At 40.3% G+C, this 27221-nt stretch overlaps 1 protein-coding gene across 1 annotated transcript; it reads left to right on the forward strand.

Annotated features, from left to right (window-relative positions):
* The first annotated feature begins 8422 nt into the window (after window positions 1-8422).
* LOC118796396 (ectonucleotide pyrophosphatase/phosphodiesterase family member 2-like) lies at window positions 8423-27008 on the forward strand. The gene is made up of 25 exons (XM_036555249.1): window positions 8423-8706; window positions 10133-10238; window positions 10868-11023; window positions 11395-11520; window positions 12392-12452; window positions 12758-12855; window positions 13665-13744; window positions 13969-14088; window positions 14469-14524; window positions 15610-15675; window positions 16020-16092; window positions 16889-16997; window positions 17271-17396; window positions 17892-17923; window positions 18347-18474; window positions 18748-18832; window positions 19039-19126; window positions 19222-19391; window positions 19749-19794; window positions 20330-20469; window positions 20671-20806; window positions 21428-21505; window positions 23018-23150; window positions 23893-24046; window positions 25179-27008. Exons 1-25 carry the CDS (start codon window positions 8689-8691, stop codon window positions 25347-25349), a joined length of 2556 nt encoding a protein of 851 aa, XP_036411142.1. The 5' UTR covers window positions 8423-8688; the 3' UTR covers window positions 25350-27008.
* The last annotated feature ends 213 nt before the right edge of the window (window positions 27009-27221 follow it).

Here is a 27221-nt window from a genome sequence, read left to right on the forward strand (position 1 = left end):
CCCAATGTCATGATTTGAGGATTCGTGGCTGGGCGTGTTTTTATCTCCCTAGCGCTTAGCCTTGAAAAGAGGAAGTTCATGTTTTGTCTCGTCAAATTATGAGAAAGTTGTGATTGGTATACTTCCTTGAAGAAAATCAACATTACATGCGAAAGTGTTACTCTACGGTAACTACTCCCAAATAAGGACCACTGTTTTGAACATATTTATGATATAGTACAGTATACAGCTCCTGTTCCGGTATTATATTTCGTTTTTTAGATTGTCTTCTAATTACTTTTTATATAAATATAACAAGTATGTCCAACTTATTGCAAAAATGACTAGGCTTGTGATTATGGAATTCTTTGCTCATGCAGCATTCAAGAGAGAGTCTTCAAAGTCCCTTTTAAGTGTTACCCTGAGAAATCATTCCCAACCAGAACTGGAATACTATTCATGAAACAAAAACACAACTAGTGAATTACATACAGTACATTCAACATAGTGTCACAGTGCAGTTAAATTCATATTTCATATGTACATTTGAGCTATTATTTCATACTAGTGTTCCAAATTTCATTTAGGCTTTACTTTTAACATGGGGTGCACACTGCTGCCTAATCATGGTGTATTAATTTTCCCTTTATAAAACCTTGGTATCAAACACTAAGTTACAATTTTCTCACACGAACAGGCTTTTTCCAGGATTTTTCATCCCTATGCAAACTCTTACGTATCCACACGCTGTTAGGTTTTATGCATGCTTTGCACATTTTTGGAACCTTTTAGATATTGAAGAGAAGTTTCAGATATTACAGGACATCACCGGAAGTTTCAGATATTACTATCACCATTTTTTCCACTGAGATTAAAGGAATGTCACAGCTACGTGAAAAGCCTGGTCTTCTGGATATCGGATGATGTCAACATAGAGGCCGTTAGCGCCATGAAAGAAGTTTTAGTTCTAATCCACAAATTTAGGTGATTATACTTTCACCATGCATTGTCTAATCAACCCAAACCTATTAAAGCCAAAAGACTGGATCAAAAGTATGTGGTGTCATGGATTTTGCCAACCAAGCTTTCTGGACTGTCTTTTGTAACACCATTCTGGTCTTTGTGACTCAACCTCTCAGGCTCCCTTCAACCAATCAGGGTGAGCATTACCTCATTCATCTACTCTGTCGTTATCTATAGAGGAAACATCTACCTTTTGTTTCCCAACAAAACAGATATCAGACCCATCTTACACACACATTTGTAAGACAACTATTGTAACAACCACTGACCTCATCTTGACCCACATCTTCAATACCTTATCTCTCTAGCATTCCTGGCTGTGATTTACACCTGATATGTGAGTCTGGTACTTTTCCCGTGATTATTTACCTCTGGGAAAGGTGGATTCAGGCTTCTCCACCAAGCACTTGACCATGGAAAGGCTTTCTGTATCATCACTTTTAACAGAGATATTGATTCAAAGCAATTAAACACAAAAGTATTTAAACAGCACAATGGAGTAATGCAGTTGCTTTAAAGAGGGGATGACTAACTTCTTTCATTTCTGAATGACAAGCAGTTTCATCTGTTATGAAGTAACAAAAATTAACTTTTAAACTAACAAAAGTTAAACCTACTCTTTTATTTCTTTTGCTTTTTGCCTTATTTAACAGATGTTAAATAAAGGCTAAATGTGTGCAGAAATCCAGATGTAACCCCACCATATATACCATAATTATGCAGGCCAATAAAAACTCTTAAAACAAAGATTTTGCATGAGGTATACACATTGATGTCTCAAATCAAAGTAAACCTAATGAAATTAAAGTTTTGTTTGGGGTTCCTATACAAACTACAGAGAAACATACCCTCAAAGCAAACATGCACAGATTACAAACAAAACTACAGAGATTTCTCTTTTAAATGATCATTTAATGTTTCCTATGAACACTTTATGTGATTGTGATTTAATGAATACCAATGCATATTATAATATATTCTGAAAGTACCATGAATTTATTGTCCATACTAACTATACTGATCATCCTGGTTAAACCATAAGGTTGGTATAAGGTAACCATAAGGATTGTGACTTTATTCCATTTTTTTTCCACCAAAAACCTTTTTTACCATACATAGATTTACCTTCTGCTGTCATTATTTTGATGTTTTAACGTGTTGTGTGATAGTTGCTGGTTGGTTGTTTCTCGATTATGAGAAAGAGGCCTCCCTCTCGAGTTGGACTCAGGTAACATGAAAGGCAGTGGCAGAACCTTGGGCTAGGACATGCTAGCCTCCCACGAGCACCCTGAAGAGAACAATTCAGACTGCAGCGAGAAAGTCAGTTATTCGGCGCTGACTGCAGTTGTAAAATATGCCTGCTGATACTATACAAATACTATTCCTTCTTCAATGAACACTCAGTATATCTGTGCTCACAAATTAATTTCATTTAGATTGACTGAATAGACTATTGTGCTTTTAAACTGATTATAAATAAGATGTCTCAATGCGGCTTGGATTGCAAACGCATTTTAAGCTTGCATTCACAGCTTGGTCTTCCAATACATTTCTGCCATCTAGTGTCAAAGCATGTAGTTTACCAGTGAACTCTGCTATTAAGAATCATATCTCTCCGATTTGAGTCATAGCAACAGGTTGAATCCTTTATTAAATAAAAGGAATATGAACAAACTCAAGTGAATCTTATTGTTGTAATTGTAGATGCAAATGCATTGAATAAGAAATCTTGTTTGGAATAAACAAAAGGCAACCAATGTTATTGGAGAAGACATCAAGGCAGGATTTATGGATATATAAACAATGCGACTTGTTTTATGTCTGTAGTCTGACATGTTGAAAAGACCTGACAGGGAGTATCTTGTCTAAAATATATAAACTTGTTCCCAGAGGTGAAGATGATGGTGTGTACTCAGTGGAACAGTCCAGAAGTGGCCATCATTTTGTGATGCCTGAACTGGAAGATCGCAAGCCAGAGAGTCTTCACAATGTGGGATGCCTCTATTCAGCATAATAATCTGTTTTTTTTTTTTATAACAGTTCAGGCCAAAGGCAAATCAAATCAAAGTATAATGACAGACATATGAAGGATCGGTATTGAGACAGCAAAGCCATCATTGTTCACAGCTCTGGACGCCCTGTGTACAGGAACATTACATTACATTATTGTCTTTTAGCAAACTTACCCTGAGCAACTTAAACAGGCTACAATATTATCCATCTATACAGCTGGATATGTACTGAGGTCATTGTGAGTTAAGTACCTTGGCCAAGGAAACAGCAGCAGTGCCCCAGGGGGGAATCGAACCAGCAACTTTTCAGTCGTAAGCTCTGCTCCTTATCACTACGCCACACTTCTGCACACTGGGTGTGAGTGAGAGAGAGAGAGAGAGAGAGAGAGTGTGTGTGTGTGTGTGTGTGTGTGTGTGTGTGTGTGTGTGTGTGTGTGTGTGCGCGTGCGTGTGTGTGTGTGTGTGTGTGTGTGTGTGTGTGTGTGTGTGTGTGTGCGTGTGTAAATACACATATGACTGCTGCAGTCAGTCACAACACTCATCAAATTGCTATTTGATTTTCTTTCTACAAAGAAAGGTCAAATGAAGAAAGGTTGAACCAACATTTTATGGGTGTCCCCACAGGCCAAGCAAAACACTGCAATGTCAGATACACAGGGCTGTCTTTGTAGAGGGCTGGTACAATCCTTCAGGTTGGTTTACTCACAGGACTGCATACCAAGGTGGTAACCCTGTATGAAATACAATCCCCAAGGCGTTAGAATAGCAGTGTCAAGTCAAGACAACAGCCCTTTTTGCAATACCATGCAAATACTGAGAACATTCACAGATCTTCATAATATGAAGACAAGCTCATGTCATGGTCTTAGTGCAGAATAGATACATAAAACAATCCCAACCAGAACTCATCATTACCTGGAACTCCAAAAGACTGGCTGTGGAATGTATAACTTTGTGTTTTTTTTTTCCTCACTTTTGATTTTTTAACAGGTATGTTTTTTTCCCCTTCTACGTCTTTCTGACATGGAGGCTGTAGTACCTGAAAATGCATGTCTTGGTTACTGGTTGCATTTAATACCCTCTCCTTCTCACAACAGCCACACACAGGCCTCTGTTTGCACTCAGCGCCATGTCTAATAGGCTGTAAAAGCAAATTTGTGTGTTTGTGCACGTCACCTGCAGTGAGGTGCAGCATTTGTTTTAGAATGTAGCCCATAGCACAAAAAAGATTTGAGACCACTGACCTAGACCAAACTAATGTGACTAAAAACCTTGAAAAGAATTACTGACACAGCATGTTTGAACTTCAGCGACAAGGCAACACGATACTGTGTGGCAGTGAGTAGTCTTTCAGACATTCAACACCTAACTCTCTCTAAAAAAGATACAAAGATGTATTGCTTTAATTTGTGTGCAATCCAAGACTACCTTCTTTGCCTGGGAACTTCCAGTTGCTATCGTCAGGAGAACTTTGAAACTAGAGGGGCATTTTGTGACATTCAAACATACTAGTGCACTCTTCAGTCCACCCGTTTCAAGTGCGGTGTTAAATTGCTGAAAATATCAAGGTTCCCTCCAGTTGAAGGAGATGAAAAAAAAATTAATGCCTGGTTTCATTTTGTGTTTAGTTTCACTCCTCATCAAGCTGTGCTGCCTGATCATCCCAACATTTTCTAGATAATTCCTCAGCTTCCAGAGCTTCCCTTACCTGATCATTGATTCACATACTTGAAAGCTGATGTGTTATGAACCAAATCCCTGTCCAGGCCAAGCTTCCCAGTAATCCTTCTGCAGTTTATCCCTGCCAAGGTATCATACTTAACACAGAAGAAGAAAATTAGTAAAATCCTAACTTACATGTGTGAACATACTGGAAAAAGGCAAACATGATACTTTCCTAAACAGACCTTGTGTCAGTAGCTCATTTTTTTTGGATCTGAGGTGCTCCAGCAAAGCTTCACGGGAAGTTGCCCACAAAAATGACAAACATGATGTATAATGTATGACTCCCCAAAAAAACTGTCATCTGAAACTCCCTTGAAACTGGCCTCCAAATGGATATGTATTTATACCAACAAAGGCAAAGTCACCATTATTGTCACACAATAAGCCCACACATTCAGTAATGTTCAACAGTTTACATTGTAAAAATCCGGTTTCCAATTCCCATTATGAAAATGTGCAATATCAACAACAACCAAGAAAGAGTGATTGATAATACAAGTATACTTATGAAGAATGCATGCTAAATCAGTCTCTCATACAGTATGTAGGCTGAACATCAGCCAAATTCTGTCATTCCCACACAAGAGTATCCTGAGAATTGAGAGGATGGTGACCATGATGGAGAGCTAGAACAGACTCTTGTCTAGGTTTTACATGTGTAATTGCCAATGCATGTTCACAGTGGGCGTAAATATTTACAAATGTAAGGCCAAAGTCCAGATTTCCCTTTGCAGAGCCAAGCTACAAAAGGAGGAGGGAAGATCCCAAAAATTAGGTCAAATCCAGGCCATCTGAACATCTGAATTGCCTTCATAAATCATCACCTTGAGCTTGCTCAAACTTCACTCACTTGCTCTGACTTGTTGAATTAAAGATTTGTAGAGATTTTTCCAAATCAGGGAAAATAAAAACAAAAGCTAGGTTTTGACATATTCTATGAGCATATTCTGCATTACCCAATCAGTTGCAGAATGAGTTGACTGACAACTAATTACTTGATCAAGCCTGCAGCTGAGGAGGGCTGTGTTCCCAGGAGTTTTCTAGCAACTAAACCACTGGGTAGAGAATTTGACATCTTGAGTACAACTGAAAAGAGTGGTGTATGACATCTAGAATCCAGTTGGACCAGCTCATTTATTCAGGATATCTACATTTAAATTCTGCATCTTGACAGTGACAGGTAATGATGTCTACAACTTAGCTGCAGATAGTTATAACTCGGTTGCAGGTATCTAAAACTGAATGGCACATACGGTACCTGTATTCCTAATGGAACCACAGATAGCTACAAATGAATTTCAAATCACATTAAATGAACACCAAATAAGCATATCTTTTAATTGATTTACAGATATCGAAGCACAGATATTTACAACATAAATAACAGATATCTATAATTCCATTGGGGCTCCAGAAAAGGAGAATTGCAGGTATCTTTAAGTAAAGTGTAGGTATCTGGGTGGTGAACAGCTATGTTTTAATTGAAGATATCTTTTAAATAAATTCAGCACTTGAAGGTTTACTTCTGTGTATTGATAATTACTTACATATAAATGAAAAAATGTTGACATCAAGGGTGAAAAACTGATTTTTAGAAATGGATTAAATGTTTAAAGGGCTCAAAATCTCCAGTGGCCTAAACTTCAACTTAAGCATGACATGCAAGAGGTTTCCAAAAGTGTTTTATACAATAATACTTTGAAGAGATTAGCTCTTGGACAAGTGTATTCAAATAAGAACAGTTTGGTATTTTTCACCCCCTGTACAAACTCCTGCCAGTACCCCCATCAAAAGGTGCCAGCTCCTTCAAATAAAGCCTCACAGAAATGAATCACCCCAGAGATTTAGGAAAAACTACTCTGATTGCAATACGAGTGCTGCACCTTGTACCCACGAGTTCCCAAATATTCCTGTACCAGCCTTGAGAGTGCGAGAGTTGAGTAAACGTTTCGTTTGCATAGTGACCCCCCAAATGACTCAATAAATAGAGAGTGTGCTCTGCATGGACTGACATGCTAATGTTAACTGTAGTGCCTGACGCGGATGCCCTTGTACTCTCAAAGCGCCCTTTACACTCATGCTTGATTTTCTTTATTATAAATATTAGCCTCCGTGGGTAGTTCAAGGCCTGGACATGCGTATGTCAAACATGGCCCAATTTGGTCTTTCACAGTTTTTGAGAAATTGTGAGTGACAGATAGCTGTGTTTTTTTCAGTCCTGACATGGAGAGCATTTTTGTATGTTTTTCTAATGGACGTGTTCACTTTCGCTGTGCCCTGCGGTCTGGGGTAACGGTTGGCAGCCAAGACTAAACAATCAGCACTTGATCATGCTTTTAGTTGTTTTTTTAGACTTTCTGAGACTTCAAAAGATTTTGAGGTTTGAATTTCTGTGGGTCAAAATAATGTGAGTGCATTCTGGTGTCAGCATGTATTTCACCAAATTCTCTCTACACACTGAGTACATTTATGGCAACTATTGAGGAGCTTGTGGTATTGTGTAATTATTATAAAAACAAAGATTGATTATATTGTATTATTTGTCTTAGCTGTACAAAGATTAGAACAAAATGCATTGCCATTACATTGAATCTAGGTCTCAGTTAAATTGTTAGTTTGATTAGCAAATCCTCTGAGATGCAGCAATGTTTTCGGTATTGTAATGATCTTCAAAGCATTAGGAGACTATTTTGAGGATTTCAGGGTGAAGGTACAGTCAGCTCTCCTACTTGCTACTATGGAGCCAAGGTCACTCTTGTGTAGATCAGACTAAAAATGGATATGAGCATCCCTTACGACGGATGTAGAAATGTATGTTTTATAGAGTGGAAATTGGACTAGTGTGTCATGTCTAATCTTTTATCTAACAACTTATGTAACCAATCAAATCCTTTATATAATGTTTCCTGGTGTGAGACTGGAACATTCCATATTATGAACATGTTATGACTGTGCAGATGAGTACCTCATTGGAATTGATAAAAAAAATGATAAATAATAAAGTGACCAGTGTGATATTGTGAGAATTTCTCGGACCAGCTTATTCAAGTTGATACTTGTTTAGGTCTATAGGGTGATATTGAGGGGGGGGGGGGGGGGGGGGGGGGGGAGTACCATGATCATATCTCAGTAGTCATATGGCATCTGATGGACGTACTGATGCCGTTTGTGAACTTCATTTAAAACAGAAAAAAACGCTAGTGTATGTATAAGATTTCGAAGGCAGCCAACAGTCCATTATCCTGTTACTATTCCTCAGCATCAGACTTTTTTTTATAAGTAAAATAGAAACAACATTGTACAGTATGTGAATCACAATTACTCCTTAGTATCAGGCAAGGCACTTCCCTGCGATTATATTCCAGTATTTTTAGCCTACATCTAAAATGCTCTGTACGTAGATTACGAAGGTTCCGCACTTTGAAATTACGTCGACATACGTATGCTTTTTATTGTGAGAAAAACAATGTATTTCATTGTCCTTTAACCAATATAGGGTGCCTTTGGTATTGATTCTGTAATGTTTCTTAGAAAGTAAAAGACATAAAAAATGTAAACTCTCTGTCTGACATTGTTACACGTAGACATCATACATTAGTCAGTATCAGGACGGAAATCAAAACGCCCCCGTGAGCTTTTTTACTCAATGCCGATTTATTTGGTCTGACAACTGTCAGGTCTTGCGTAGCAGCAAAACCCCCCAGCTGGAGTGCTGACTTCGTCTAAAGAACATCTGATCGACCAATGGCACCATTGTCCCTGAGGGCAGCTGTCACCATTACTTCATCTGCATTGGCTAGCAGTGAAAAGCGAATTTAACAAGGTAAACAACGGAACGGAGAGAGCAGCACTCTCGCTTTGACCATCGGTTTAGGGCGTTTTTAGGAGTTGTAACAGGTCAGAAACGACCTCGCCGAGAGTGAGAAAGGAAGAATACAACTCTTGGAACATGATACTGGGGAAACTGGTACGGTAAGATTATTTTTTGCTCCGAGTTTCTTTGATGCAAATCAGTGTCTTTTGCTAAGTATGTTTGCTAGCAAGTTTCCGAGTGCTCTTTTGCTTAAGTGAAGCAATTGCAGTGCTTTATATTAAACCCAAGTTTTGCGTCTGCTGTCGATTAGAAAGTATGTTACCTATTGATCGGGGATGCAAAGTGAAGTGTACTTTGCTTCACACGCGTCGGAAACTTGCAGATAGTCTGAATTTCGCAAGTACATCTAAAAAAGCCTATATAACGTTATGCCTGGTGGGCAAGTGGTATGTGTTCGCGTACAGCATGCCATGTCATGTTAAACAGTTCTTCTGCAGCTGGTATAAAATTACTGTCTGGTTGTGTCAGACCCAGGTGTTTACTCTAGAGGTAAACATGTGGGCTCTCTCATTAGCTAATCATTAATGCTAACAACTCCCAAGTGCGCGGTGCTCTTCTCTAAACTGCGAATTTCGCGAGGAGACGCACAGATATTACCCTAACCTTCTAAGAAATTTGAACACCCCGTCCCTCACGGATTCCTGTATTGGGCTAATGGCGATCTTTCTACTTTCACCTACGAGTGTCTTGATTTTGAAGCTCTGTTGATTTCCCGCAACTGTTAAAAATGATAACGATCGTATTTTATTTTGCGTGGGTGGGTAGGAAGGCTGGTAAACTTGAAATGAATAATTCCGAGTGACAGTAGTCCACCTTAAACACGGTTAGGTTACGTTGAATTATATCTCCAGACCGACCCTATCCAGTAAATGTTGTGTTATTAGACAGCTAATGCGTATTTGAATTGGCAACATTTCAAGGTTGCTGCTGGCCACCAGCTGCACGTGAATCTTCAGTCTCTTTTGGACTGTTGGCAACAACTTCCCAAGAAGCTGTCAGAAGCAGAGCAGAATTTTAAAAGAGCATGTTTTAAGTGGACCTGGAAGTTGTCATTTTGCCTTTGTTGCCCTAGACATAGCTGTTCACGTTCTCTGATTATCAAATCACCTGTGTGGCACTATGTAACTTCTTTGCTCACCAAAGCAATGTGAGGGTCAGTGGGTCTGTGTAGGCATCTGTTGCGGACATGACAGCGAATGGGGTCTACTGGCTCCTGGCTAATGGAACAACATAAAACTGTGATTCCAATCAAGTTCCAAAGTATAAACTCAAAAGGTGCTCGTCTGCCTAGAGAAGATTAGTGTTAGATTAATCTATAGAGAGACACAATAAACCTAGTCTGTAGCTGATTTTCTTTCTATTCCCACGGGAGATTTTTTTATCATTAGGTCTGTCTCATAATTCATTTTATCTGCACATAGGAGTTGAATTCATTCGTTATTCTTGGACTCAATATGTGATAGCAGGTTACTAGATGTTTTAATGGTTTATTTGGATTCTGCTTGTTTATTATTGCTAGGTTCTCCACACCCTCTCCTTCCTCGCTGGCTCCAGTGTTTGTTTGGGATATGTTTTTCAAGCACGGCGACCTGGAGAGTGGGAGGACAGTATATCACATGCTAAAGGTAAGATGGACACATTTGAGTTGCTGTTTTTAATACAACAGGGTATACTAAGAGACAGTGGCTGTAGTTCTCTGGTCCTTACTATACTCACAGGTTCTTAGCAGTAATAATGTTTTCCCCCTCAGTCTTGTAAGCAGTACAATAAAAATCAGATTTGATGTTTTATGATAATATGGTGATCAGTGTAAACAAATTTAGGGCAATGTATAGTTAATTGTAGAACACAATGTTCTGTGTCTCCCCTACTGTGTTCGGTCTTCATTTTGTTGGTGATGGATTTGGCAAAATGTTTCGTCATTTCTGGCTGGACACAGGATTAGGCTGTGCAAAGTGGTTTTCCCACCGTGCTCCAGGTTTTCTGCTCAGTGTGTAAAAGATGAAAGGAAAGGGAAAAATGTTGACTGTAGCATAACCATTGACAAGCTTAACTTTGCCTGTGACAGAGTGCTCAGGTGATCTTGGTGGCCACGGACTAATTTTAAAATTGAGCTGTGGTGGATCGATCTTTGTCAGTGCAATGTGTAATCATGCCACACTGTAGCATGGGTAGCTGTAAGATTTCATTTGAGCTTCTTGGCCATTGTGAGCAGCCTCCAGCTGATGTCATATGTGTGTGTGTCTAATGACAGTTCCTTCAGACTCCCCATGGGTAAAGTCATCAGGATCGTGCAAGGGCAGGTGCTTTGAGCTACATGAAGCTGAACCTCCTCACTGTCGCTGTGACAATTTATGCAAAACCTACATCAGCTGTTGCCAAGATTTTGATGAGCACTGCTTGAAAACCGGTGAGTCACATTTGTAATGTTCTGTCAACTTTTCGCAAACCACTTCATTCTGGTCCTGGAGTGAAACCGCACGTTTTAAACCGGTTACCAAATGGAAGAGAGGCTTTTTAAGAATGCCTGTTTCTCTGTAAATGATATGATTTGGTGTTAAATGAAATCTCCATGCTAGGATTTATTCAGAATACAATGGATTGTGTTCTCATTCCAAATAAATGTTGTCGATAGAGCCGTGTGATTGTTTAGACTGTAGGAGCTCATGATTCTTAAGAGATCATGACGAGTGGATTTGATGCCTGCCATCAGAAAAGGATTACGCTAGGCTGTAATGCAACGTGTAAATTATTAATTTGAGTGCTCATCGCTGTCATCAGGGGGGGGATTTGAGTGCACTAAAGAGCGGTGTGGAGAAACCAGGAATGACGATCACGCCTGCCACTGCTCCGAGGACTGCCTGGAGAAAGGAGACTGCTGCACCAATTACATGGCGGTCTGCACAGGTGACTGCCTGTGTGCTTTCTTCCGTGAAAGGCTCTTCTACACTCATTGAAGGGCACCTCACTCACCCACACTCATTGAAGACCCCTCTCTGAAATCTGTCTTCACAAATATTACTTGATCTGTTTGTCTGACAGGAGCTTGAAATTGATTTTAGTTTTTTTTTTTAATTAACCTGTAGAAAAGGAGAACTGAAGGCTACTTCAAGAGTTTCCTGTTCCTGTGAGGTGCACTATATTCAGGGAACAGCTGAAAACACAGAATGTTAAACTTTTAGCCGAAGAGTTTTCTTGTTGATGTCATGAGCAGGGAGAGACATGTAAGCTTAATTCTCTGGCACTGCTAACAAAATTCCAGTGAGTTTTTTTTCCCAAAGTGCTTGACTATGTTAACATTAGTTGAAACTGTTTCAGTATAGTAAGAGCCCTTAGTGAATGCGGTGTGATATATTGCGTTAAACACAGCTGGACTCACAGACCAAAGTCAGCCAGTACAGCTCAAGCAGAGTTAACTAAAGTGAACTTAATTCCAGTCCAATTCAGGGCCGGTTGTGCCATCGGATTTATCGATCCATTGACCCATTGACCCATGTGTGTTTGATGTTAACCTGTTGCAGCATAAAGTAAAGACTCATAAAGATGCACATGCTCATGTTTCCCAGTTTGTACAGTAATGGTGAAGTGGGGTTCACATGTTGTTGCTGCTGTGCATTATGGTTGTAAGACACGCACTTGCAGGTTGTAACAGTGGAGGTTTTTGCCTTTGGGATGGGTTTGGCAGTGTGAACTTTAGAGTGAATCTGTAGGCTGTGCAGTATGTACCAGGGTGTGGTGCTGAGTGGTGGCGTGGTGTGACCATGCCTCTCTCTGGCAGGGGGGACTTCATGGGTGGAGGATGAGTGTGAGGAGATTGAGACTCCAGACTGCCCTGCTGGGTGAGTGGTCACTGGCACACAACACCCGAAACATTCCTGCTATACCCCATGAACATACCACACTCTTCTCCTGACATTCACACACAGTGGCATCTTAGAGGGTTGACAATAAGACGACAGTGTTCACAGTGTTAATATTTGTCTCCGTGTATAAGAAACAGATATCCACAAAGACACTACAGTGTCTTTGCACAGTGATTAGTAGCAGGTTACTAATTGAGGCCTCTCAGATGCAGGATGGGCCATGTTAAGGGAGTTTACAGTGTTGGAGGTAAATAACTGTGTCTTTGTGTGTGTGTGTCCAGCTTTGTCCGCCCCCCTTTGATCATGATGTCAGTGGATGGGTACAGAGCTTCATACCTGAAAAAGGGCAGCACCGTGATCCCCAATATGGACAAACTAAGTAAGAGCTTTCCGCCTGCACAGCGCACTGGGACATTAGGCAGTACAAATAGGGGACTATTAGAGCTACCACTTACCGTGCAACAGTGTGACCCATTCACTGCTTAACATGGAGCTGCAATTGCATTGTGGGTGCTAGCTCTGTGACTTTTACCACCCGTCTTTAAATATTGGCTTCATTTGCACGACTATAACTCATCAAACTACCAATCTTCCACTAAACAGATATGAAAAAATATGTCTGAATTTCCATTTTCTAACAGCTACCATATGTTGTGTGTGACCAAAAAAGCAGAGGTGTTCAGAGATTTGGTGAAAAGGAATAGATGAGGTCATGAATCTCAAGGGATAATGTGGATGTTAAAAACTCTGAGAAGAACAGACTACCCTATTGTTTTTTTAAATCCCATTCAAGATTGTTCTTAACACCCGGTGAAGTAATTAGTGATTAGCAGGCGATTAGCGGTTTGACTGAATTCCAGACTCTTTTTTTCTGAATGAGTAATGTTCCTAAGTTATATTGCTACCCGGCTTTTGCTGCTCCATTTCCTTACTCACATTATAAAACAGTTAATCACTCTCCCTCATAAAATGCCATAGCCGTCAGCCATATTCTCCACTGGTCCATGTCAGACAACCTAGGCGCCTGTGCTAATTGGACCACCAGTTGAGAACCATTGATCATGGACCTGGGAATAGCCTTAGGATAGACCATATAGGTCAGTTCCATTGTGAAATGTTTGTGTTGTGTATGCATACTTAACTTATTTGGATGTCATATTTATTGCTGTATTATCTGGAATATTTTAGGAACATGCGGCACTCATGCGCCCTATATGAGACCTGTGTACCCCAGCAAAACCTTCCCCAATTTGTATACACTTGCTACGGTTTGTTTCCCATCTTTTCTTGAATGTCTTTGAATTGAGTATCATGTATGTCAGCTGTTACGTGAGAGCACACTGTATGTTGTGATTCCTTTAGACTTCAGAGTTGGTTGTGTTACTTGGAGTGCTGTCCGGTATGCATCTGGCCAGTTCAATCATTTTGGTGTAATCAGTACAATCTTGTGTGGTAAATCCTGGATTAAAGCACTTTCATCTCTTCTTTGCAGGGCCTTTATCCTGAATCCCACGGGATTGTGGGTAATTCCATGTATGACCCCGTGTTTGATGCCCATTTCTTTCTCAGAGGTCGAGAGAAACTGAACCATCGCTGGTGGGGAGGTCAGCCTGTGAGTGTCTGTGCTGCCCTTGCCCTTAGTGCTTGCCCCAGGCTTTTGAAAAAAAGCCAAAATGTTTTCTGTGCACCCTGACTGTTTTTTTTACTTTAATATGCTCATAACTGGCAGGACTGTCTTGATAGTTTTGGATATCAGCCAAAGTTCATGGTGTGCTGGAGTAAGTGAAGGCTTTTGAAAGAAAGACCTATTGAGTACAATAAGTCCAAACTTCCTGAAGTGATTTTTGTTCGCATTCAATTGCATGTTTGTTGTCCTTTTATTAGCATTTATTAACATCTGCGCTGAAGCCAGCACCTATGCTTGCATTTCTTGTGAAAATAGTATGTAAAGGATATTATTGTTGGATAGTTAAGAGCTTTTCATGTCTCTAGATATGGATAACATCAGTGAAGCAAGGAGTGAAAGCAGGAACCTTTTTCTGGCCCATGTAAGTTCATTCTGTTCTGCTTTTTTAGATTTATGGATGTATGGATTTGCATTTGTCCCATGTATGTAATGAACTTACCAGACCTCTCCCTCATCTTGCTGCGGTGTAAACCCTCCTAAAAATCAATCATTTAAAGGGCGCCAAAGGCTGTTCTCTGAAAAAATATCAGTGTCTCAACTTAAAAGTTGAGACCGGAGTTTTATGTCCTCTTAGATTTTCTTTTTTTCTAAGTAAGGTATGCTGCTGTTAAGTCTGTGCTGCGCTGCAATCACTCATCACACTGTTGGTTCTATTTAGGGGATGAAATGACACGTGTGTGCTTGTTGGGTCGCGCACATGGTCTTGTGTGGGCTGCTGTATCAGCCGAGCGATCAGAACAAAGGCCCCCACATACAGGGACACAGGAGCCATTGATCTTCGGATGCATAGAGGGGGGAGATCTGGACTTGATGTGCTGGCAGCTTGTGCGAATGAACCCGTTTACATAAAAGTTGCGTGTCTCTGGACTTCCCAGGCCTTAGTTGTGACTCCCCTCAGTGTGGAGTAACCAACTGTGTCGGATCCGTTTGATGACGCCATTCCCGTGAATATAATCTTATTGGGTAAAGATGTTCTCAAAGAAAACGCACATGTGGGTTAGGGTTTCGGGAGCTTTGATGAGCCGATTCTACACCTATGGAGAGGCATTTTACAAGGAAATTCAAGGGCTTTTCTCCGGCAAGACTGTCTAAATGCACAATTCAAAGTTAAGGGGAAAATACATCATGGTCAGATTTAATGTGGACATAAGAGAGTTCTTGGCGGGTTAAGAGAGGTTCACTGTTGAAATTTTAAGGAAAAGCTTGTTCCTCAGGTCTTGGCTGCCTGTACTGGATCATGTTAGTAGGAGAAAATTGCCATATGCACTGTTGATTTATGGTTTGCATCATTATAGGCTTTATAAAATAAGAGGTGTACTGCAAAACAAGCCTGCATGTATGATAAATTATGCATTATATTTTCCGTAACTCTGCCGTTTGCATTTTTCCTAAATGACCAGTACCAGGATGTGATGGTAAAATAAGGAGAATGTGTTGTCTGGACAGGGTGATTCCCCTAGAGAGAAGAGTGCTGACCATACTGCAGTGGCTCCACCTGCCTGATGAGGAGAGGTGAGATCTGACTTTCTGTTCTAGACCGCAAATCATCGGTAAATTAAAGTGCGTAGGATGGGACAAGCCACATACAAGCCACATACCGTTGTTTGCTCTGATCTAACAGAAACAGACACTTTGTCCTGTACTCGAGCTGGGTGCTTATTTGTTAAGGTACAGTACACAAGAAGAGACAAACATGTGCATCTTTGTCACAAATGCCTTATTTGAATGTCTCACCCATTTGCATGTTCAGGACTGGTGTCTTACTGTGTGGAATGTGAGAAGAAGCACTTGTGCTAATTCTTCCACAGCATTTTTATTGCAGCTACGGTAAAGGCAGTATTTGTGTGTCATTTCAGGCCCTATGTGTATGCAGTCCACTCTGAGCAGCCTGATACCTTTGGCCACAAACTGGGCCCCATGAGCAAAGAGGTAAGCTGTTCTCATTGACCAACAGGCAAGTACTCTGTGGTGGAGTGCCTGCTAAAAAGGAGGGCAAAAACATGAATTGGCTTCCATTCAAAATGTCAGCAAAAAAAGCTCTTTTTCAGTTGGTTTCATTCTGTTTACTTAGCTGGGATAGTAGTAGCTTCTGGTCTTTTTCACCGTACCATGAATTTAGCCTCGGTGAGCTCTCTTAAGCATAAAATCCATTGATATAAGACCAGAAATCCCACCTAATAGACATCTCTTGCCAAACCGCAGACACCAGGAAGCCTGGGCCTAGTTTCTGCTTGAATGTGAGTAAAATTAAGTCAAATTAGGTTACTGCTCAAAAGGCTGTGGTTTACAATTTAGATTTACAATTTAGAGCTCTTTCTTGTGGAGGTACTGTGGTATAGGAGGTACTGTGTTTTGAAAGAGATTAAACGATATCCTACAGTATCGTCCTTAAAGATGCCATATGCCATGTTACTCTTTTGGCAATACTAGGGGGTAGTAGCCTCAGTGTGCTGACAGTATTCCCAGTTTCACGCATAGACGTTTCATGTAAATATGTGTATTTGTACATTTGTACATTTAAGTAGTGAACACTTTTCTTTCTCTCTCTCTCTTTTGCTCTCTCTATCCCTCTCTCTCTCACTGTCTCTCTCTCTGTCTCTGTCAATTGCTTTGAGAAGTGATGAACATGACCTCCAAATGCAATGAATATTTAAATGAACAATGTTCATTTAAATGATGTCACTGCCCTTTGACAAATGTCTGCATCTGCTTTTCTGTGATACAGCTGAACAATCCCCTGAAAGAGATTGATAAGATCATTGGGCAGCTGATGGACGGTCTGAAACAGATGAAACTGCACCGTTGTGTTAACATCATCTTGGTCGGAGACCATGGTAATGAACCCTTCAGTCCTCCATACTGTGTCATGTTGTGTTTTTATCAATACCATCCAATCTTCGATTTACTGAAGAAGCTACACTTCTTATTTTATTGAGACGTTCATTTTTTGTTTTAGTGCAGTATAGTGAAAGATTTTTTCACATTAGGGGGTCTTGCATGCTTATTGTTGGCGTACAATAAATGAAATAAAATACAGAGGAGAATTTTTACACATTTTAACAAGTTTGGCATGTGTATTCAATGCATGTTTATATTTTTACCCACAGGAATGGAAGAGGCCCATTGTGATAGAACTGAGTTCCTGAGTTCATATCCCCTGAATGTGGATGACATTATTTTGATACCTGGATCTCTTGGAAGGATCCGGTCCCGATATCCCAACACTTCAAAATGTGAGTCTTAAATAATTCAGAAGACCACAAGCAAAAGGAGGTTTCTCAAGCACAGGTCAAAGTCCTTGAGTAGTTCGCATAACAAAGTGCCAGATGAGATAAAAATGAGAAATGTACAATATCTTTAAGCCTTGAAAAGTACACTTTGTGCAATGAATGGGTTTTTTTAATGTTATTAAGGACTCACTTATCATTCCTAGAGGGGTTGTAATGCGTCAGTTGTACTTTTGAGTCCACACAAGTAATTGAAATTGGGAGTGTTGGCATTTTGTGTTGTATTCTGAGTAATATGTTTAGCATGATCCTAAGGCTTTGCACATTAAAAGTAAAAAAGGAAGAAAGGTACTCTTTTTACAGGGCTGATTATATGTAAAATTACATATATGTGTTATTCTGCAGACATGGTACGGCAAAATTGCTATTGAATAACATAGGAGGAAATCCTTTTTCTGTTCTGATTAATTTTGTTTGACATTTCTTGCACAACTTTTTCAGTTGATCCAAAAGAAGTTGTTGCAAATCTCACAGTGAGTACATTTTTATATCCAGTTGCTTGTAGCCTCTTGATTTCTTAAATGAATCTCTTTGATCAGTCTACACAGGAATGTTGTACCACACTTAACACAAACACACACACAATAACATGATTCATTATTACTCTGTGTATTTAATGTAATTTTATACCAGAAAGTTAAATGCCATAAGGTTCAGTGTGTTATATGTCATACCTATTTGTCATTCATTAATCTGTCATTCATTTTGAGACTTGTGAAATTTCTGAATTCCTGAAAATTCCATTGAAATCTACTAGTACATATACTCCCTTCTTAGCATCTCTGGAGGATGCCAAGGAAAGACTTATGCAACACATTTTACAATATTTGTTTTGGCTGATGAAATTATTGTAATTGGAAAAACTAAGTACAGTTAATCCAATGCTGCTTCCTCAGTGTAAAATGCCAAGTCAGCACTTTAAGCCATACCTGAAACAACACCTCCCAAAGCGTTTACACTATGCCAACAACCGGAGAATTGAGGACGTCCACCTGCTGGTTGAGAGAAAATGGCATGTTGCAAGGTAGTGCATTTTTCTCTTCTCCTTTATTCAAATCATCATTTTTTGTCCTAACAGTAGTCAGGACAAGCTCTCAGTACATGTGTCCTCTGTACTGGAACCAATGTGGAGGAGTTTTTCCCATAGAAGTTACATTAAAGGATTGAGTGACAGCTCAGTCTGAGTAGTTTACCTTTTAGTTATTTAAAATTAATCAGATTTAAGCTTTAAGAGAATATTTGTCTGGATAAAAGTGAGGACAGTGTGACTGAGGAGGCTATGTGGCGTGCGTTGCAGGAAAACCCCTGAAAATAAGAAGCATCCTGGGAAATGTGGCTTTTCTGGTGACCATGGTTATGACAACAAGATCAACAGCATGCGGGTGAGTAGTTTCTTTGATTATGGTCAACTAGAATGTGTATTTTTTAATTTTTTTTCACATTTTGTATTATTGCTTATGTAATTACAATTCTAATACAGTTTTGACTGCTCAGAATGTCCTTGTTTAGTCATGGCTGAAATTAATTTGAATTTTTGTGTGGGTAATACACAAAATAAGTTGATCTCCTTTTCTTTTTAAATTTTCAGACAATATTTTTGGGCTACGGACCTAGTTTCAAATACAAGACACAAGTGCCGGCTTTTGAAAACATTGAACTTTACAATGTCATGTGTGGTAAGATTGTATGTGTTAATTTTTTTGTTTCAGCTTGAGGTGTCAAATCATGTGCTGTTTCAGTTGAATTTTTTCCCTCGTTGCTGTCACCACAGATCTCCTGGGCTTGGAGCCTGCTCCTAACAATGGTACCCACGGCAGTCTGAACCACATGTTAAAAAGCCCCTCTTACCACCCCACCCAGCTGCAGGAGGTGTCTGAACCCTCCCCTTTAGACCCTGCCCTGGCTGTCCCTGATGACCTTGGCTGTAGCTGTGACGACCAGGTCAGCGGAGGCAGCAGTTTATACAACCACACACAGAAAGGCCACCTTTATTCCATTTTAAACAAATGCAGACATAATCTGTCTTGTGATTTAGCCCCTGGTAAATAAAAATATTGCTGAGAATATAGCAGGATTATGTTACCATGTGCATTTGGATTCTTGTCTTGAATTTGACTCGTATGGATGAAGTGCATTTGCAGTCTTTTACTGCAGTAATCTGGTAATTACTGCATAATCTAGCCTCTGTGGGAACATAATGCTCTGGCAGTTGAGTTGGAGCTCTAATGTGTTACAGTTGTTTCAGAGTTACCAACCGAGGCTAAAACCTTAGATCTCTGTGGCTCTTGTCTTCTGCAGAATGAACTGAATGGGCTTAGTCAAAGCTTCAGGGAAGCCTCAAATGGTAAGACTCCTGTTTGTTATTTGTTATGCTGTTGTTGAAAAGTTATTGTCCCCAGCTTTCTTGCCCTTCCTGCTTCCTGAATCTTCCTATTTTTCTGTGACTGCCAAATAGGCCACACTTTCCATTGAAGGTATTTTCCATATTTGATGTCAATTGATGCACACTGATGTCCATTGAGTTGCCGCCAGGACACACTTACGACAGTACCCCACTCAGACGAACTCGAGGGATGGAAGGATGATTTAAGACAATGGCCTGAAGGCAATGACTATTGTGGGAAATAAACACAGATTTACGACATATTGTAAGGGTATAATTTCTGAGGAATGTCATGGGAGACATCAATGTGCAAAGTCAGAGTGACTATGATATGCATGTTAGCTCAAATCACTCATTGTACTGTATTCCATCTCACAGGGCCATGCCAATGTTCATGCTCTTTCTGCTGTTTCATATTCAAGAAATTTGTGCCTGGCTAGTACTGCCCAGCCCTTTTTAATTATTATATTTGCTCTCTTTGTCAATGGTTCTACAGACACCAGAAATCTCCCATACGGTCGACCAGCAGTTCTTTTCCAAACAAACTACAGCCTCCTCCACCACATGGACTTTATCAGTGGGTACAGTGAGGAACTGGCTATGCCCCTGTGGACGTCATACACAGTGCCTAATCAGGTAATGCGCCCGGTCATCTCGTAGCTGACACACAACATTCTCACAATATTAATGTGTTGCTGTGGCGGTGTCATGACATGATGTGATAATGTGGTCTATTCTGATGACATGAGAATATGATAACACTGAAGTAGTGCACGAATGCTATACCATGCCAATATTAGCACCCACTTGATTTGTAATGGAGAGTTTATCTTTCAGGTAAATGTTACACCTCTTCCTGAGTCCGTGAGCCACTGCGTGAGGCCTGACATTCGTATGTCCTCTGCCTACAGTCAGTCCTGCAATGGCTATGAATCCCAGCAACACATCTCCTATGGCTTCCTCTTTCCTCCAGGTGAAGATTCACTCTTGGTTTTGGCAAACTCATGAAAGCTATACAATCACGTGGATAGCACTACAGTGTAGTGGCCAGGTTACACTTGGATTATTGTGCTGTAGCTTAATTAAATGGGTAACAGTGTAAGAATGATAATTTCCAATGAAAAAGGTTGGGGGAAAAAAGGGATGAGGGCAGTCAGCCTAACCGCTAAAGCTGAATTTAGTTTCTTTTGCGTGGCACACTTTTTTTGGCAGGGTAGGTGTTAAATGATGTCCCAATCCCCAAACCCTTGTTTAGCCTGTAGCCTTTGTCCCATCCTGCTGCTGCCAGGGTCCAAAATCCATGATAGCATAGCTTTTTAGGTCATGAAACACTCAAGCAACGCCATGCCAAGGCGTTAGTTCAGAGGATTGTGACCGTTATTGCTTATTTGCTTTTCACTTTGACAAATTTAAGTGCGTATTAACTGATTCTTCTTAAACACATCATAAGTTTGGTGGACATGAAATGAAAAATAAAATTTAATACATATTTGCTAATTTGCATTTTTAATGCCCCCTGTTGCCTGTTAAGCAGATTATTTAGTAAGGTTTCATAATGTTCATCTGAGTTGAAAAAAAAATTATTTCCTGACAGAGCTGGCCTCGTCCCCTGAAACAAGATACGATGCCAAACTAATCACAAACACTGTTCCGATGTACCCGGCGTTCAAGAGTGAGTATGCCTTTTTTAATGAGTCTGTCAAGCTGAGTCCCTCCATTCAGCTGAAACGTGTGCCTGCTTTACAGAACTTTCAGTCTTGCGTACCCTGTTTGAAATTTGCTGCTGGGAGTCGGTGGGGGGTGGGAGTTAGTGAACGTCCTGTGCTGCTAGGCCGGGAGGGGGGGGGGTTGGGGGGTGGAGGGGGGCAGGGATTTGGCAGCGGTCGACCGGTCTGATGACCTCAGGTTGGTGAAAGGGGCCAGTGTGTGGCGCTGTTGCCGTTCCTTGCACCGATTGTTCTCCCTGTGGGAAGGAGTCCAGCAGGCAGAACAATGCCCACACACAGACATGCCCAGAAGAGGATGTTGTGATTAGCGGGTTCACCTCCCCCCCCCCCCCCCCCCCCCCCTTATATGAGACTTAATTAGTAACAGTCAGCTTTCGCTGTGGATTTATGAGAGTAATGAACACAGACTCCTGATGGTTCCTAATAGTTTGAGCTATCAAAATGACTGGAATTTTTCTTCCTGTTTCCCTGCTGGTTCTGTGCTGTTTCCCAAACATAAACTGTTCAGTACAGTTTAGTCAAAAACATTGTTAGTGAAGCCTTTTTTTGTTACCCAACAAGTTGTCTTACGCATCAGTGAAGTACTGCAAAGAATGTAAAATGAAAGAATTTGTTCAAAACAAAAACCTGAAGATAATGTTTTTTTGTTTCTTGTACAGCAGCTTTGCTGTTTCACCAAAACTTAATGTTCCTTTTAATCTTTTAATAAACACACAAATCCATTGTTCTGTTCTAGCGTGATGAACTGTTGGTAATACACCGTTTTGTTTTGTTTTTCAAAGCAGAAAATTCTGGCCAATATTTCCTTGCAGTAAATCCCGCATACTTGCCGTTGAGCTTAATTTTTGAGGTCTGTGTGTTGTTCTTGAGTTGTAAGGCACACTAAGGGTTGCTCTGGATTGGAGCTATGAGCTTCAGTCCTCCCACATTTCTAGTTTTCATCATCTGCAGGTGTCAACCTGCCAGTCAGGTGAATACCTAAATTACTTAATTGCTGCAGAACAACATGGCTCAATAACACAAGTAATATTTTTGCTTAAGGCAGGAGCAGCAAGTAATGTAATTGCTGCATATGATGATGTCCCTCATACATCAAACTTATCCTTCTCATCATGACCTAGTGTTAGGTCACAACCCACAATTTATGCGCCCCTGCTGAAGAACATGTTTTTGTTTTTTTCGTTCAGAGTTGTGTTGTGGAAATTGGACTTGTGATTAGTTGTTGCAGCTTTGAATACTGGGTTGAACCTTTGAGCACGGTTACCTGAAATGATTCACTTGTGCAAATATGGAGGTGTACAGACCACCATTGCACCACCATTATAAACCAACCATATGCGAGTTTCCCTTTTCCCTGTGAGGTGAATTAAAATACGTAATGGTAAGTGAAGCAATGTAAGGAGGTGCTGTGCTTTCTCACAGATCTCGTCTCTCGCTCGCTCTCTCTCTCCCTCCAGGGGTGTGGAACTTCTTCCAGAGGACACTGCTGAAGCGCTACGCCAATGAGAGGAATGGGGTCAACGTTGTTAGTGGCCCCATATTCGATTATGACTATGATGGCCTCCGGGACACGGCGGAGAAGATGGAACAGTAAGGATGACTAAATGCAGGCATTTACATTCACTGTTTAGGTCTCATAATTCAAATGCAGATATGAGGCCTGACCTTTATATTGGCTTTAGTAAATTTTATGGAAACCTTAATGGGCTCAATTAGCGAAATCTCCTTGCTTTCACCCCAGTTATAAATATGCATACAACAAATTATGAAGGATTTGCCCCAAAGGCAAAGGTACAATGTGTTGATATCCAGGAGTTATGCTAACACTGTTACCAAATTACATAAATAACTAATTCTGAATAGATTCCACAAGTGCTTTGCACGTAAGATCCGGTAGTAAACCTGTTCCTGAGCGCCAAATTTTCAGTCAAGGATATGTGCTTGATTTAGTACCACCAAGTGACAGATTGCAGTGCAGAAGTGTTGACTCCATAGCTTGAATGCCGTAGATGGTTTGTATGTATACTGTGTAAATATGGATGGATAAATATGAACCTTTTATCATCCATCTAACATACTTCTTTCATAAAAGAATATAGCCAAATAATGTATGTAAAATATTTGATTAAAAAAGAGCCTCCACATATTTGTTATTTGTACATGTATAAAATATGTACCCTTTTCACTTTACAGTGGAGGCATAGGTTGTGGTCATTAATGGAAGCAAATGCAGACTTCACACATCAGGAAAAGTCCATGCACTGATCTGATCAGATCTGTGTGACTGTGGATCTGGCCAGGCCTGTCTGACCATGTGTTCCTGTGGTTTCAGGCACCTGAGTGGCCCTGTGGCAGTGCCCACTCATTACTATAGCGTGGTCACCAGCTGCCTGGACTACACACAGGACGTGGACGCCTGTGACGGCCCACTCAGCGTCTTCTCCTTCATCCTACCACACCGGCCAGACAACGATGAGAGTTGCAACGTGAGTCTGCTCTGGGCACCTGCCCTGCCCTGCATAACTCAGCGCTTTTACCTTAGCGTGATCCTCAGCGTGTTCGATATAACACTCACCACATAACACAGCACTAACAGATGGAGCTTAACACAGCATTATGACATAGCACAGAGTACAGCTGCACTACAACATAGCACCACCAGAGGGAGCAGTTGCACCATAAACACAGCACTACTACTTAATGCAGTCTCACTATACCTGAGTACTACCATAAAACATGAGAAGGAGAACATACGCTCCTTTTATTTCATAGTACTTTTGCTCCAGCAGTGAATTTAGCCCTCAGTGAATGCGATCCATGTCACTGAAGTGTGGCTTTGATCACAGAGTGCTTTTTTGTCACACTGATCATCACATAGGATTACCAGGCATAGCATCTTTAGAGTATATCGCCCTAGAGAGTATGAAAATCCCTGTTTTTATTGCTTTTATTGTTAAAATTAAATTCTCAAAATGATGCCTCTTAAATTTAATCTCATCTTTACTGGATGACTTCCTCTGTGATAGAGCTCCCCACTCTCTGAGAACACTAACATACTAATGAACACTAACATGCTAACACTGTGAGTATCAAGCTAGGTCCTACTCCACAGGTAGGTTGGTGTACTTCAGTTATTTGCTAAGTTCTGTATCTGTGCTTTCCATGGTGACATAAGCCCTATTTCTCTGAGTCTCAGTCATACTGTCCTTACACCATGTCATGCCACCCACCCCAAGTACACTGGGCATGGTGATATCATTGTCTGCCTAGTCCTTTGCCAAACCATGGCAGTTGGGCAGGATATTTCTACATTTTTACAGATATCTGCTGTAAACCTTTTCAGTCTGTGTACATGTATTTTAATGACTCATTTAATATTGAAATTGAACTACTGTTTCATCACAATATTTAAGCCATTTTGATTATGTTTAGTTTGTTGGTTTGTCAATCAACTAAAGACAGCTAGCTACAAAAGTGCAATGTTTAGTCACCTTTTAGCACATGGTATTACCAAGAGGACCTGATTTCTCCCTTTTTTGAAAGAGAAGTTGGAAGTGAATTTGATATCAATAAAGCATTATGAACCTGTGGCCCCATTGCATTCTGGGTGTTGTGCAGAGCTCTGAGGATGAGTCCGCCTGGGTGGAGGAGCTGATGAAGATGCACACGGCTCGAGTGCGGGACATCGAGATTCTCACTGGCCTGGACTTCTACCGCCAAACCAACAGGAATTACACAGAGATCCTGTCCTTAAAGACCTACTTGCACACGTACGAGGAGGACGTCTAAAACTGCTGGCTCGCTCTCTCTCTTTTTCTCCCTGGTGCATTTCTGTTACCTAGCTGTATATTTGTTTTTTTAAATAGAATTTTACATATTTGTATTTCTTAAAAGTTTTAATGCCAGTAAGTATTCTAATCCTGTGTAATCATACTGCCTTTTTGTTTTGAAATAACAAGACCATTTGTAACGACTGTCATTTTTTAAAATTGGGGTGTTGTGTGTGTGACAGGGAGTGTTGGAAAAATCACTGGAAGCTTCAATACGATCCACTGTAATGCAAGTACTGTTACTCTGAATGCTGTACTGTACGCGATAATGGACCTGTATCAATGACTTTTACCATGTACTACCCGTTTGACTTATTTAGGACTTATTCAGACACATAACATAACGAAAAAAAAACCCAAAAACATTTGTACTGAACTTGGTGGCAATACCTGCACTTCTGTCAGTTTCTTTTCCATTCAGAATGGATGAATTTACACTTGACAGTGCTTGCTTTTAGTAAAGTCTTAATGCTTCAGATGTTTTTAAGGATGTTTTACTTTTGTTGCTGTGGGCAGTCAAGCACAAGCCTGTCTGTCTATGCATGATTTTAAAAAAGTTGCTCATTTTTATCTGTAGTGTTACATAGGTCATAGCAACTTAAATGGCACCTGGGGATCTTCACTGAAACATTCTCAGTTGTCTATCTTACACTTAACACGTGTATTTAATTTTTTTTTTTTCTCTTTGTTTCTGTAAAAATTCAGTGAGTACTTGAAATTAACCCCAGAGAAAGTGTTTAGTTGGATGACCCAAGCACACACCAACATCAGTGGTCCCAGAGCACTTGGTGTGACCTGACACTTGTAACTGCATGTATATTCTCATCAATACATCCTAGGTGCCATTTAAGAGGAGTACTCCACAAAGACTGCTGCTTTTTTATTTATTTTCACACTGTACATGGTACTATTGCTTTATTGGATCAACTGTGGGCATGTTTCTAAGCATAAGTTGAACAACACCAACATGAGATTCTGCTTATGGCTAAACTCTCAGTAAAAATTTTCAAGCTGAAATTGTTGCATTCTGAATTGTACTTGTCAAGTATAAAATCCTCAAGGAGTTACTGGTAACATGCTAATAGCAGGCTTACCTAGTGATGGTGGAGTTTCATGAACACTGTAGTTGGGTGGAGCTTGTGCTGTTAATCACTGAGTGGGGTGAACCAATCAAGAGACACTTCTATCCACAGCAAAACACTGATTGGTTCACTTTGCCATGTCTTTGAAAGCATAGGGTGGAACCACCCATGTTGGCATTTATGCAGCCTCACTCACATCACTTTTTCACCTATAAGTATGCATTTTACCTGGGACAGGTTTCACACAGGTCGCAACATTGACATTACTCATCTTTAAATATAAACAAGTCAAGTTTCTTTCCTTAAATGATTATGAGAATAACCAAGGAACTGCATGTTTGATAGAGCTGTGTGTATCTGTGTCTTAGGTTGCAATATACTTGTTATGCAAGAGAGGTTGGGGAGGAAGTAGTATCAGTGGTTTCTGGTAAGAGTGCTCACTGTCAGTTAATTATTAGATTCAATGTTGATTCAAATAGGTTTACCACAAACCCATAATACTGATTTTGTTTGACCCTTTCCTGTCTTATTTAGAGCCATGGAATTGTATCACAATAAACAGAATTTTTACTCAGTTGAATTGTGTCTTTTGATGTTGAGGAATTTGAAGATTGGGTCTTTTCCCATCTCAGCAGGCTGATTGATGCTTGATGCAGTATGCTTAGAAATTCCACCCTGCTGCGAAGCATATGTATTGCATCAGTACTTTTTATGTATGCATGACTCTAGTGCGTAGGTTCATATTTATG

Source organism: Megalops cyprinoides, chromosome 21 (genome assembly GCF_013368585.1).
Source record: "Megalops cyprinoides isolate fMegCyp1 chromosome 21, fMegCyp1.pri, whole genome shotgun sequence".
Lineage (NCBI taxonomy): Eukaryota > Metazoa > Chordata > Actinopteri > Elopiformes > Megalopidae > Megalops > Megalops cyprinoides.

Bases quoted from the DNA above. Each gene is read 5' to 3' on its own strand.
- LOC118796396 (XM_036555249.1), top strand. The intron at 16,998-17,270 runs GTAATGAACCCT...TTTTACCCACAG, and splicing joins CATCTTGGTCGGAGACCATG to GAATGGAAGAGGCCCATTGT. The intron at 18,833-19,038 runs GTGAGTAGTTTC...TTAAATTTTCAG, and splicing joins ACAAGATCAACAGCATGCGG to ACAATATTTTTGGGCTACGG.